The 14,489-nt window shown below is 50.1% G+C and overlaps 1 protein-coding gene across 1 annotated transcript in view; it reads right to left on the bottom strand.

Annotated features, from left to right (window-relative positions):
* Positions 1 to 14,489, bottom strand: part of LOC139242067 (nitric oxide synthase 1-like) — a 254,735-nt gene that overhangs the window by 39,035 nt on the left and 201,211 nt on the right. Inside the window, exon 16 of the mRNA XM_070870212.1 lies at positions 13,840 to 14,014. Within this exon, the coding sequence (XP_070726313.1) occupies positions 13,840 to 14,014 (175 nt within the window). The remainder of the gene's footprint in view (positions 1 to 13,839; positions 14,015 to 14,489) is intronic.

Here is a 14,489-nt window from a genome sequence, read left to right on the forward strand (position 1 = left end):
CCGTCAACATGGAGCTGGATACGAGAGCGAGTCAATCTCTCATGAGCGCTCAACAATTTGAACAGCAGTGGCCGCACAAAAGCGACAGACCAAAGCTCACAAGGGTCGACACCAAACTAAGGACCTATACCAAAGAAATCGTCCCAGTCCTTGGCAGCACCATGCTCTCCGTCACACACAAAGGGACAGTGAACCGACTTCCCCTGTGGATTATCCCCGGAGATCTCCCAGCACTGCTGGGGAGAAGCTGGCTGGCAAAATTAAATTGGAAATAGGATGATGTTCACGCCATGTCGTCAGAGAAACGGACCTCCTGCTCAACAGTTCTAAGTCGATTTGAACATCTCTTTCAGCCAGGTGTGGGCACCTTCAAAGGGGCTAAAGTCAAAATCTACATCACACAGGGTGCAAGACCGGTGCATCACAAGGCTAGAGCTGTGCCCTATGTGATGAGGGAAAAGATTGAACATGAACTGGACAGGCTTCTGTGGGAAGGCATTATCTCACCCGTGGAATTTAGCGACGAGGCAAGTTCCATCGTCCCAGTCATGAAGCCTGATGGATCCATACGAACCTGTGGGGACTACAAATCTACCATAACCAGAGTGTCCCTACAGGACCAATACCCGCTGCCCAGAGCGGAGGACCTATTTGCCACATTGGCTGGAGGTAAACTTTTCTCAAAACTAGACCTCACATCTGCGTATATGACGCAAGAACTGACCGAAGAGTCTAAGCTACTCACCACCATCAACACACATCGAGGCTTTTTCATGTACAATCAATGCCCATTCGGCATCAGGTCGGCAGCTGCTATATTCCAGTGCAACATGGAGAGTCTGCTCAAGTCCACCCCGGGGACGGTTGTATTTCAAGACGACATACTTATCACTGGCAGGGACACCGACTCCCATCTCTGCAATTTGGAGGAAGTACTAAAGCATTTGGATCGGGTAGGCCTAAGCGTTAAGAAATCCAAGTGCCTGTTTCTCGTGCCTGAGGTTGAATTTTTGGGCAGAAGGATTGCCGCTGATGGAATCCGCCCAACAGAGTCCAAAACAGAAGCAATTCGCCTGGCACCCAGGCCCCGGAATGTCTCGGAACTGGGCGCCTTTCTCGGGCTACTCAATTACTTTGGGAACTTTATGCAGAACATAAGCATGCTGCTGGAGCCTCTCCACGTGCTACTCAGAAAGGGGTGCAATTGGTTTTGGGGGGATGCCCAGAAACGCACCTTCAATAAGACACGCAACCTTCTGTGTTCCAACAGTGTTTTGGCTTTCTTTGATCCAGGTAAAAAGCTAGTTCTTACATGTGATGCATCAGCGTATGGGGTCCGGTGCGTTTTACAACATGTCAATGGTGCGGGTAAATTACAACCCATAGCTTATGCCTCAAGGTCACTTTCGCGGGCGGAGCGCGGGTACAGAATGGTGGAGAAGGAGGCGCTCGCGCGCGTGTACGGTGTCAAAAAGATGCACCAATACCTTTTCGGGGCAAAGTTTGCGTTAGAAACCGACCACAAGCCCCTCACGTCCCTACTATCTGAGAGCAAGGCAATAAATGCCAACGCCTCGGCGCGAATTCAACGATGGGCACTCATGCTGGCGTCTTACGACTGCACCATAAGGCACAGAGCAGGCACAGACAACTGTGCCGACGCGCTCAGCAGGCTACCCCTGGCGACCATGGAAGGGTCTGACGAACAGGACTGTGAGATAGTCATGGCAATCAATGCCTTTGAGTCCACAGGTTCGCCCATGACGGCTCACCAAATCAGAGCCTGGACGGCCAGCGACCCCACGTTATCTTTCGTAAAAAGATGTGTCCTAACTGGTGACTGGCAGAGGTTCGCGATGCCTGCCCCGAGGAGATCAAACCTTTCCATAGGCGCATGCATGAGCTGTCACTACAAGCAGACTGCCTGATGTGGGGCAGCCGAGTAGTTATGCCTCTGCGAGGCAGAGAGGTGTTTGTCCGGGAGCTCCACCGCGAGCACCCGGGGATCGTTCTCATGAAGGCCATAGCCAGATCCCATGTCTGGTGGCCTGGCATTGACGCGGACTTGGAGCTCTGCGTCCGACGGTGCACCATTTGTGCCCAACTCAGTAATGCCCCTAGGGAGGCCCCCCTGAGCCCCTGGCCCACCAAACCGTGGTCGCGGGTGCACGTAGACTATGCAGGCCCATTCATGGGCAAAATGTTCCTTGTCGTTGTAGATGCATTTTCAAAGTGTATCGAATGCACCATTTTAAACTCGAGCACCACCTCCACCACTGTGGAGAGCCTTGGAACTATGTTTGCAACGCACGGAATTCCTGACATATTGGTCAGTGATAATGGTCCGTGCTTCACCAGTGCAGAATTCCAAGATTTCATAAATGACCACGGCATAAACCACGTTAAAACAGCACCATTAAAGCCGGCCTCCAACGGCCAGGCGGAGCGAGCAGTGCAAATCATTAAACAAGGCATGCTCAAAATCCAAGGTCCTACACTGCAGGGCCGCCTGTCACGACTGCTGCTGGCATATAGATCTCGTCCACATTCATTGACTGGAGACCCCCCGCGCAACTATTGATGAAACGGACCTTAAAGACAAGGCTCTCATTACTCCTCCCAGACATGCATGAAATCGTTGCGGCAAAGCGCCGTAAACTAACTGAGTACCATGACCAAAATTTGAGGGGGAGGTGGAATGATATAGGGGACAAAGTGTTTGTGCTAAACTGTGGCAGGGGTCCTAAATGGCTTGCAGGGACAGTCACGGGCAAGGAAGGAAACAGGCTACTGGTAGTACAAATGGACAATGGCCAACCTGCCAGAGGCATGTAGACCAAGTCAAAAGTAGATTTACCAACACTGCAGAACCAGAGGCAGACTACAATGTGGAACTCACACCACACCTGGTGGACAGACAGAGGGAACAACCTGAGGAAAGGGCAATCCCAACAGACAGCCCAGGCGAGACACCAAAAATCATACTGAACGAAACAGACAGCCCAGGCGAGATACCAGCAATCACACCGAAAGAAAAACAGGGACCAAGGCAAACAACTGAACCACAACTACGACGCTCCACGCGCGAGCGTAGACCACCTGAGAGACTGTACCTATAAAGACAATAAGACCTTGGGGGAGGGTGATGTCATTATCTCACACTACTGTACATAACTGTATCTGACCATGCTATACATGACTGTAACTAGATATGACCTGTAACCACAAGCTTACCTTACCACCAGGGGTGCACTTACAGGAGACACTGGATACCTGTTCTACACAGGTAGAAAAAGACAGGTCTCAGGCAAGTGCGGCATTCGAGAGCTGTGAAATAAAGGTGCAGGTCCTGAGTGATCTTGACTTCAGCATGTGCCTCGTGTGAGTCTGTACTGCAGGGACAGGACTTTACAGTGTGAGACACCAAGTCAGAGAGACAGAGAGCGAGAGAGAGACCGAGTCAGAGAGAGGGAGAGAGACAGAGAAAGAGAGTGTGCGAGAGAGACAGAGAGAGAGAGACACAGAGAGAGTGAGAGACCAAATCAGAGAGACAGAGAGCGAGGGAGAGAGAGAGAGAAAGAGGGAGAGTGAGACCGAGTCAGAGAGAGGGAGAGAGTGTGAGAGAGAGACAGAGAGAGAGAGAAAGAGGGAGAGTGAGACCGAATCAAAGAGAGGGAGAGAGTGTGAGAGAGAGAGAGACAGAGTGAGAGAGAAAGAAAGAGGGAGAGTGAGACCGAGTCAGAGAGAGGGAGAAAGTGTGAGAGAGAGACACAGAGAGGGAGAGAGAGAGAGAGAAAGAAAGAGGGAGAGTGAGACCGAGTCAGAGAGAGGGAGAAAGTGTGAGAGAGAGACACAGAGAGAGAGACAGCGAGAGAGAGGGAGAGAGACAGAGAGAGAGAGACCGACTCAGAGAGAGGGAGAGAAACAAAGAGAGAGACCGAGTCAGAGAGACAGAGAGAGGAAGAGAGACAGAGAGAGTGTGTGAGACCGAGTCAGAGTGTGATAGAAAGAGACAGAGTGAGAGTGTGAGAGAGGGAGGGAGACAGAGAGAGAGAGAGAGGCAGAGAGAGAGGGAGACAGAGAGAGCGAGTGTGAGAGAGACAGACAGACAGAGAGAGAGAGAGAGAAGGAGAGCGAGAGAGAGACAGAGAGAGAGGGAGAGAGTGAGAGACCAAGTCAGAGAGACAGAGAGAGAGGGAGAGAGTGTGAGAGAGGGAGAGAGTGTGAGAGAGAGAGAGACAGAGAGAGAGAGTGAGAGACCAAGTCAGAGAGACAGCGAGAGAGGGAGACAGAGAGACTGAGTCAGAGAGAGGGAGAGAGACAGAGAGAGAGAGAGAGAGAGAGAGAGAGAGGGAGAGAGAGATAAAGACCGAGGGAGGGAGAGAGAGCGGGAGAGAGACAGACAGAGAGAGTGAGAGACCTAGTCAGGGAGAGTGAGAGAGACAGAGAGAGAGAGAGAGAGAGACAGAGTCAGAGAGACAGAGGAGAGACAGAGAGAGACCAAGTCAGAGAGAGAGAGAGAGACCGAGTCAGAGAGACAGAGAGAGGGAGAGAGATAGAGAGAGACCGAGTCAGAGAGAGACCAAGTCAGAGAGAGAGCGAGAAAGAGACCGAGTCAGAGAGAGGGAGAGAGACAGAGAAAGAGAGTGTGCGAGAGGGAGAGTGAGAGACCAAATCAGAGAGGGAGAGAGTGTCATGTATCTTACATTATTATATATAGCTGAATCCGAACATGCTATACATGACTGTAATAAGATATGACCTGTAACCACCAGCATACCTTACCACCACGGGTGCACTTGCAAGAGACAGGTATATAAGGACAGGTCTCAGGCAAGTGCAGCATTCCAGAGCTGTGAAATAAAGGTGCAGGTCCAGAGTGACCTTGACTTCACTACATGCCTCGTGTGAATCTGTACTGAGGGGACAAGACTTTACAGTGGCGACGAGTTACGGGATTACAGAATCAACAGAATGGCGAATCAGATGAAAAGTACAAAGCGGGAGACAATTGGGAGGACTTTATAGAAATGCTCCAGCAAAGCTTTGTAACCAAAGCTTTGTAGGTGACGATAAGGCAGACAAGAGAAGAGCCCATCTCTTGACCAGCTGTGGCTCGAAAACATACGCTTTAATGAAGGATCTGTTGGCACCCGAGAAACCAGCAAGCAAGTCGTTTGAAGAATTGAGCACACTGGTAAAAGACCACCTGAAGCCAGTGAGCAGCCTACACATGGCCAGACACAGGTTCTACAACTGCAGACGCTGTGTGGGTCAGAGCATACCCGACTTCGTGGTGGAACTTCGGAGGTTGGCTAGTTTATGTGAGTTCTCTGATGAACTGAGGAGAGAAATGCTGAGAGACTTTTTCATTGAAGGAATAGGCCATGCAGGCATATTCCGAAAGCTCATAGAGACCAAGAACCTGACCTTAGAGGCAGCAGCACTGATTGCACAGACATTCTTGGTAGAGAAAGAAGAAACGAGGTTGATTTACAATGCAGGTACGACAACTGACGAAATATTGAAACAAGAAGTTCACAGCAGTAAACAAGCTGCTACCCCCACACACAGACAAAACCGGGAGAACAGGCTCTCGACAGCAGACAGAAGCCATCAAGGGCCACAGGAACGGCCGTTCACACCTCATCAACCCACAATGCGAGCAATCAACTACAAACTGAGAGAAGCTCAAGAGAGATCAGCCAGACGCAGCTCATTCTTTGGGAACACTTTAAACAATAGAACAGGTCTGTGCTGGAGGTGTGAGGGTGGGCACTCGTCAAGAGGATGTCGATTTTAGCAGGGTGTTTGCAGAAATTGTGAATATACAGGGCATTTGGCCCGCATGTGCAAAAAAATGGCAGCTTAGCTGGTATACGAATCGGATGGGTCGGAAAGCGGACCAGAAGACGGTGGGGACAGTAACCGGGACTCCGATGTACAGCGGGTCAACACGATCAATGGCCACTGCTCCTACAACAGGATGCCTCCTATAATGATGAGGGTCCTACTCAACGGGATATCTGTCAACATGGAGCTGGATACAGGAGCGAGTCAATCTCATGGATGCTCAACAATTTGAACAACTGTGGCCGCATAAAAGAGACAGACCAAAACTCACAAGGGTCGACACCACACTAAGGACCTATACCAAAGAAATCGTACCAGTCCTCGGCAGCGCCATGCTCTCTGTCACACACAAAGGGACAGTGAACCGACTTCCCCTGTGGATTATCCCAGGAGACCCCCCAGCACTGCTGGGGAGAAACTGGCTGGAAAAACTAAACTGGAAATGGGATGATGTCCATGCCATGTCATTAGAGGAACGGACCTCCTGCTCAACAGTTATAAAGCGATTTGAATATCTCTTTCAGCCAGGTGTGGGCACTTTCAAAGGGGCCAAAGTCAAAATCTACATCACACAGGATGCTAGGCCGGTCCATCACAAGGCCAGAGCTGTACCCTATGTGATGAGGGAAAAGATTGAACATGAACTAGACAGGCTTCTGCGGGAAGGTATTACATCACCTGTGGAATTTAGCGACTGGGCAAGTCCCATCGTCCCAGTCATGAAGCCTGATGGATCCGTACGAATCTGTGCGGACTACAAATCTACCATAAACAGAGCCTCCCTACAGGATCAGTACCCGCTGCCCAGATTTGCCACATTGGCTGGAGGTAAACTTTTCTCAAAATTAGACCTCACATCTGCGTATATTACGCAAGAATTGACCGAGGAATCCAAGCTACTCACCACCATCAACACACATCGAGGCCTTTTCATGTACAATCGATGCCCATTCGGCATCAGGTCGGCAGTTGCCATATTCCAGCGCAACATGGAGAGTCTGCTCAAGTCCATCCCGGGGACGGTTGTATTTCAAGACGACATACTTATCACGGGCAGGGACACCGACTCCAATCTCCGTAATTTGGAGGAAGTACTAAAGCGGTTGGATCAGGTAGGCCTACGAGTCAAGAAATCCAAGTGCCTGTTTCTCGCACCCGAGGTTGAATTTTTGGGCAGAAGGATTGCCGTTGATGGAATCTGCCCAACAGAGTCCAAAACAGAAGCAATTCGCCTGCCACTCAGGCCCCGGAATGTCTCAGAACTACGCGCCTTTCTCGGGCTACTCAATGAGTTTGGGAACTTTATGCAGAACTTAAGCACGCTGCTGGAGCCTCTCCACGTGCTACTCAGGAAGGGGTGCGATTGGTTTTGGGGGGACGCCCAGGAATGCGCCTTCAATAAGGCACGCAACCTTCTGTGTTCCAACAGTATTTTGACTTTCTTTGACCCAGATAAAAAGCTCGTGCTCACATGCGATGCGTCAGCGTATGCAACATTTCAATAGTGCGGGCAAATTACAACCCATAGCTTATGCCTCCAGGTCACTTTCGCGGGCGGAGCGCAGGTACGGAATGGTAGAGAAGGAGGCGCTCGCGTGCGTGTACGGTGTCAAAAAGATGCACCAATACCTTTTCGGGGCCAAGTTCGCGTTAGAAACTGACCACAAGCCCCTCATGTCCCTCCTATCGGAGAGCAAGGCAATAAACGCCAACGTCTCGGTGCGAACTCAATGGTGGTCAATCATGCTGGCGTCCTACGACTATATCATAAGGCACAGACAACTGTGCCGACGCGCTCAGCAGGCTACCCCTGGCGACCACGGAAGGGTCTGACGAACAGGACTGTGTGATAGTCATGGCAATCAATGCCTTTGAGTCCATAGGCTCGCCCATGACGGCTTGCCAAATCAGAGCCTGGATGGCCAGCAACCCCACGTTATCCTTAGTAAATGATGTGTCCTAACCGGTGACTGGGCAGAGGCTCGCGATGCCTGCCCCGAGGAATTAAAACCCTTTCGCAGGAGCATGCATGAGCTGTCACTACAAGCAGACTGCCTGATGTGGGGCAGCCGAGTAGTCATGCCTCTGCGAGGTAGAGAGGCATTTGTCCGGGAGCTCCACCGCAAGCACCCGGGGATCGTTCTCACGAAGGCCATAGCCAGATGCCACGTCTGGTGGCCTGATATTGACGCGGACTTGGAGCTCTGCGTCCGAAGGTGCACCATTTGTGCCCAACTCAGCAATGCCCCCAGGGAGGCGCCACTGAGCCCCTGGCCCTGGCCTACCAAACCGTGGTCACGGGTGCATGTAGACTATGTGGGCCCATTCATAGGCAAAATGTTCCTCGTAGTTGTAGATGCATTTTCAAAGTGGATCGAATGCACCATTTTAAACTCGAGCACAACCTCCACCACTGTGGAGAGCCTCGCAACCATGTTTGCAATGCACGGAATCCCTGACATATTGGCCAGTGACAATGGTCCGTGCTTCACCAGCGCAGAATTCCAAGACTTTATAATTGACCACGGCATAAATCACGTCAAGACGGCACCGTTCAAGCCGGCTTCCCACGGCCAGGTGGAGAGAGCAGTGCAAATCATTAAACAAGGCATGCTTAAAATCCAAGATCCCACGCTGCAGGGTCGCCTGCCGTGACTGCTGCTGGCATACAGATCTCGTCCGCATTCACTGACTGGGATCCCCCCGCGCAACTGTTGATGAAAAGGACTTTAAAAACAAGGTTCTCATTAATCCTCCCAGACATGCATGAAATTGTTGAGGCAAAGCGCCGTAAGCTGACTGAGTACCATGACAGAAATTCGAGGGGGAGATGGAATGAGATAGGGGACAAAGTGTTTGTACTAAACTATGGCAGGGGTCCCAAATGGCTTGCAGGGACAGTAACGGGTAAGGAAGGAAACAGGCTACTGGTAGTACAAATGGACAATGGCAAAACCTGCCGGAGGCATGTAGACTAAGTCAAAAGCAGATTTACCAACAACACTGCGGAACCAGAGGCAGACTACAATGTGGAACTCGCACCACACCTGGTGGACAGACAGAGGGAACAACCTGAGGAAAGGGCAATCCCAACAGACAGCCCAGGCGAGTCAACAACAATCACATCAATCGAAACAGAAAGCCCAGGTGAGATACCAGCAACCACACCCGAAGAAAAACAGACACCAAGGCAAACAACTGAACCACAACTCAGGCGCTCCACGCGAGAGCCTGAACCTATAAAGACAATAAGATCTTGGGGGAGGGTGATGTCATGTATCTTACATTATTATATATAACTGTATCCTAACATGCTATACATGACTGTAATAAGATATGACCTGTAACCACCAGCATACCTTACCACCAGGGGTGCACTTGCAAGAGACAGGTTTATAAGGACAGGTCTCAGGCAAGTGCAGCATTCCAGAGCTGTGAAAAAAAGGTGCAGGTCCAGAGTGACCTTGACTTCACTCCATGCCTCGTGTGAATCTGTACTGAGGGGACAGGACTTTACAACAGAGAGAGAGAGAGAGAGAGCGACAGAGAGAGAGAGAGAGAGAGAGAGAGACCGAGTCAGAGAGACAGAGAGAGGTAGAGAAACAGAGAGAGAGAGAGAGAGACCGAGTCAGAGAGACAGAGAGAGGGAGAGAGACAGAGAGAGTGTGTGAGACCGAGTCAGAGAGTGAGATAGAGAGAGACAGAGAGGGTGTGTGAGAGAGAGAGAGAAACAGAGAGAGAGATCGCGACAGAGAGAGAGAGAAAGAGAGACAGAGAAAGAGAGAGTGAGAGACCAAGTCAGAGAGAGAGGGAGAGAGAGAGAGAGAGAGACCGAGTCAGAGAGAGGGAGAGAGACACAGAGAGAGTGTGTGAGAGAGAGACAGAGAGAGAGAGAGAGTGAGAGACCAAGTCAGAGAGACAGCGAAAGGGAGAGAGAGACCGAGTCAGAGAGAGGGAGAGACAGAGAGAGAGAGTGAGAGACCAAGTCAGAGAGACAGCGAGAGAGATAGAGAGGCAGAGCGAGAGAGACACAGAGAGGGAGAGAGAGAGAGAGAGAGCGAGAGAGTGAGACAGAGAGACCGAGTCAGAGAGAGGGAGAGAGACAAAGCGACAGAGAGAGTGAGAGACCAAGTCAGAGAGGCAGGGAGAGGGAGAGAGAGAGAGAGAGGGAAAGCGACAGAGAGAGGGAAAGAGAGACAGAGAGGGAGAGAGACAGAGAGAGACTGAGTCAGAGAGAGACTGAGTCAGAGAGACAGAGAGAGGGAGAGAGACAGAGAGAGGGAGAGAGACAGAGAGAGGGAGAGACAGAGAGTGAGAGATTGAGTCAGTGTAACAGAGAGGGAGAGAGACAGAGAGAGGGAGAAAGAGATAGCGACCGAGGGAGAGAGAGAGAGAGAGAGAGAGACCGAGTCAGAGAGCGGGAGAGAGACAGACAGAGAGGGAGAGAGACAGACAGAGTGAGAGAGACAGAGAGAGAGAGAGAGAGAGAGAGACCGAGTCGGAGAGACAGAGAGAGACCGAGTCAGAGAGACAGAGAGAGGGAGAGACCGAGTCAGAGGGAGAGAGACAGAGAGAGAGAGTTGGAGAGAGACAAAGAGAGAGGGAGAGAGACTGAGAGACCGAGTCAGAGAGAGAGAGACCGAGCCAGAGAGAGGGAGAGAGACAAAGAGAGAGAGTGTGAGACTGAGTCAGAGAGAGTAAGAGAGACAGAGAGAATGAGAGAGAGTGAGAGAGACAGAGAGAGCGTCATTGCGACTGAGAGAGGGAGAGATAGAGGGAGAAAGAGAGAGAGAGAGAGAGGCAGACCATGAAACAGAGAGATCGAGAGATAGCAAGAGGGAGAGAAAGTGAGACTGAGAGAGGGGGAGATAGATTGAGACCGAAGGACAGAGAGAGACAGAAAGAGATACAGAGATAGATAGAGAGTGAGATAGAGAAAGTGAGAGACAGAGAGGAGAGCGAGAGGGAGAGAGAGGCAGAAACTGAGAGACAGGAGAGAGAGAGAGACAGAAGGAGAGGGAGAGGGAGAGAGACAAAAATTGAGAGACAAAAGGATAGGGAGAGAGAGACAGAAAATGAGAGACAAAAGGAGAGCGAGAGGGAGAGAGACAGAAACTGAGAGACAGGAGAGCGAGAGGGAGAGAGAGACAGACACAGATGAGAGCCGGTACTGAGCATGATGAACTGGAATAGAGATGGAGAAATATTGAGAGAGATCAGGAGAGAGATACATACACAGGGAAAGATAGAAGGTGTGACAGAGAGAAATGTGTTCGCAGACATCGACAGACAGACAGACGAAGATTGTCTGATAGACAGACAGATGGACGGATGGGATGGGCGTGACAGGCAGACAGGCGGGACAGACAGACACAGAAACATAGAAACATAGAAAATAGGTGCAGGAGTAGGCCATTCGGCCCTTCTAGCCTGCACCGCCATTCAATGAGTTCATGGCTGAACATTCAACTTCAGTACCCCATTCCTGCTTTCTCGCCATACCCCTTGATCCCCCTAGTAGTAAGGACCTCATCTAACTCCTTTTTGAATATATTTAGTGAATTGGCCTCAACAACTTTCTGTGGTAGAGAATTCCACAGGTTCACCACTCTCTGGGTGAAGAAGTTCCTCCGCATCTCGGTCCTAAATGGCTTACCCCTTATCCTTAGACTGTGACCCCTGGTTCTGGACTTCCCCAACATTGGGAACATTCTTCCTGCATCTAACCTGTCTAACCCCGTCAGAATTTTAAATGTTTCTATGAGGTCCCCTCTCATTCTTCTGAACTCCAGTGAATACAAGCCCAGTTGATCCAGTCTTTCTTGATAGGTCAGTCCCGCCATCCCGGGAATCAGTCTGGTGAACCTTCGCTGCACTCCCTCAATAGCAAGAATGTCCTTCCTCAGGTTAGGAGACCAAAACTGTACACAATACTCCAGGTGTGGCCTCACCAATGCCCTGTACAACTGTAGCAACACCTCCCTGCCCCTGTACTCAAATCCCCTTGCTATGAAGGCCAACATGCCATTTGCTTTCTTAACCGCCTGCTGCACCTGCATGCCAACCTTCAATGACTGATGTACCATGACACCCAGGTCTCTTTGCACCTCCCCTTTTCCTAATCTGTCACCATTCAGATAATAGTCTGTCTCTCTGTTTTTACCACCAAAGTGGATAACCTCACATTTATCCACATTATACTTCATCTGCCATGCATTTGCCCACTCACCTAACCTATCCAAGTCGCTCTGCAGCCTCACAGCATCCTCCTCGCAGCTCACACTGCCACCCAACTTAGTGTCATCCGCAAATTTGGAGATACTACATTTAATCCCCTCATCTAAATCATTAATGTACAGTGTAAACAGCTGGGGCCCCAGCACAGAACCTTGCGGTACCCCACTAGTCACTGCCTGCCATTCTGAAAAGTACCCATTTACTCCTACTCTTTGCTTCCTGTCTGACAACCAGTTCTCAATCCATGTCAGTACACTACCCCCAATCCCATGTGCTCTAACTTTGCACATCAATCTCTTGTGTGGGACCTTGTCGAACGCCTTCTGAAAGTCCAAATATACCACATCAACTGGTTCTCCCTTATCCACTCTACTGGAAACATCCTCAAAAAATTCCAGAAGATTTGTCAAGCATGATTTCCCTTTCACAAATCCATGCTGACTTGGACCTATCATGTCACCTCTTTCCAAATGCACTGCTATGACATCCTTAATAATTGATTCCATCATTTTACCCACTACCGATGTCAGGCTGACCGGTCTATAATTCCCTGTTTTCTCTCTCCCTCCTTTTTTAAAAAGTGGGGTTACATTGGCTACCCTCCACTCCATAGGAACTGATCCAGAGTCAATGGAATGTTGGAAAATGACTGTCAACGCATCCACTATTTCCAAGGCCACCTCCTTAAGTACTCTGGGATGCAGTCCATCAGGCCCTGGGGATTTATCGGCCTTCAATCCCATCAATTTCCCCAACACAATTTCCCGGCTAATAAGGATTTCCCTCAGTTCCTCCTCCTTACGAGACCCCCCGACCCCTTTTATAACCGGAAGGTTGTTCGTGTCCTCCTTCGTGAATACTGAACCAAAGTACTTGTTCAATTGGTCCGCCATTTCTTTGTTCCCCGTTATGACTTCCCCTGATTCTGACTGCAGAGGACCTACGTTTGTCTTTACTAACCTTTTTCTCTTTACATATCTATAGAAACTTTTGCAATCCGTCTTAATGTTCCCTGCAAGCTTCTTCTCATACTCCATTTTCCCTGCCCTAATCAAACCCTTTGTCCTCCTCTGCTGAGTTCTAAATTTCTCCCAGTCCCCAGGTTCACTGCTATTTCTGGCCAATTTGTATGCCACTTCCTTGGCTTTAATACTATCCCTGATTTCCCTTGATAGCCACGGTTGAGCCACCTTCCCTTTTTTATTTTTATGCCAGACAGGAATGTACAATTGTTGTAGTTCATCCATGCGGTCTCTAAATGTCTGCCATTGCCCATCCACAGTCAACCCCTTAAGTATCATTCGCCAATCCATCCCAGCCAATTCACGCCTCATACCTTCAAAGTTAGCCTTCTTTAAGTTCTGGACCATGGTCTCTGAATTAACTGTTTCATTCTCCATCCCAATGCAGAATTCCACCATATTATGGTCACTCTTCCCCAAGGGGCCTCGCACAACGAGATTGCTAATTAATCCTCTCTCATTACATAACACCCAGTCTAAGATGGCCTCCCCACTAGTTGGTTCCTCGACATATTGGTCTAAAAAACCATCCCTTATGCACTCCAGAAAATCCTCCTCCACCGTATTGCTTCCAGTTTGGTTAGCCCAATCTATGTGCATATTAAAGTCACCCATTATAACTGCTGCACCTTTATTGCACGATTATCTAATAGAGACAGACGGGACAGACAGACAGACTTGTGTGATAGACCAGTCCAAGTGAGGAGGTCAATGTATTCAGTCAGACCTTGAAAATGTTCCTGGACCAGGCCCGGAACACGTCCTCCTGACCACACAGCTCATCTCCTTCTCCCATCAATAGGATTCTCTCGGCTCCAAGTTCCTCCAGTCGTGTGTCAATCGCACGGGCAAAGGCACAGAAGTGTGGGTACGCCCGTGAGCCCAGGCCAAAAACAGCAAAGCTGCAGTTAAAAAATCAGACTGGTGTGAATAATGGTGTCTGTACCTGATCTTCTGTCTGTACCTTTGAGAGGGAGACCGAGAGAGAGAGGAATCACCCCCTCACCCATCACCCCTGTGCTCGCTGACCCACATTGGCTCCTGGTTAAGCAACTCCTCGAATTTAAAATTCTCATCCTTGTTTACAAATCCCTCCGTGGCCTCACCCCTCCCTAAATCTGTAATCTCCTCCAACCCCACAACCCCCCGCCACAATCCACCACCCCCCCACCCCCACTCCACCGCCTCCCCCCACGCTCCCCGAGATATCTGCGCTCCTCCAATTCTGACCTCCTGAGCATCCCGGACTATAATCACTCAACCGTCGGTGGCCGTGCCTTCTGTTGCCTGGGCCCGAGCTCTGGGACTCCCTGCCTAAACCTCTCCACCTCTCTTTCCTTCTTAAAGACTCTCCTTAAAACCTACCTCTCTGACCAA

Source organism: Pristiophorus japonicus, unplaced genomic scaffold (assembly GCF_044704955.1).
Source record: "Pristiophorus japonicus isolate sPriJap1 unplaced genomic scaffold, sPriJap1.hap1 HAP1_SCAFFOLD_119, whole genome shotgun sequence".
Classification (NCBI taxonomy): domain Eukaryota; kingdom Metazoa; phylum Chordata; class Chondrichthyes; family Pristiophoridae; genus Pristiophorus; species Pristiophorus japonicus.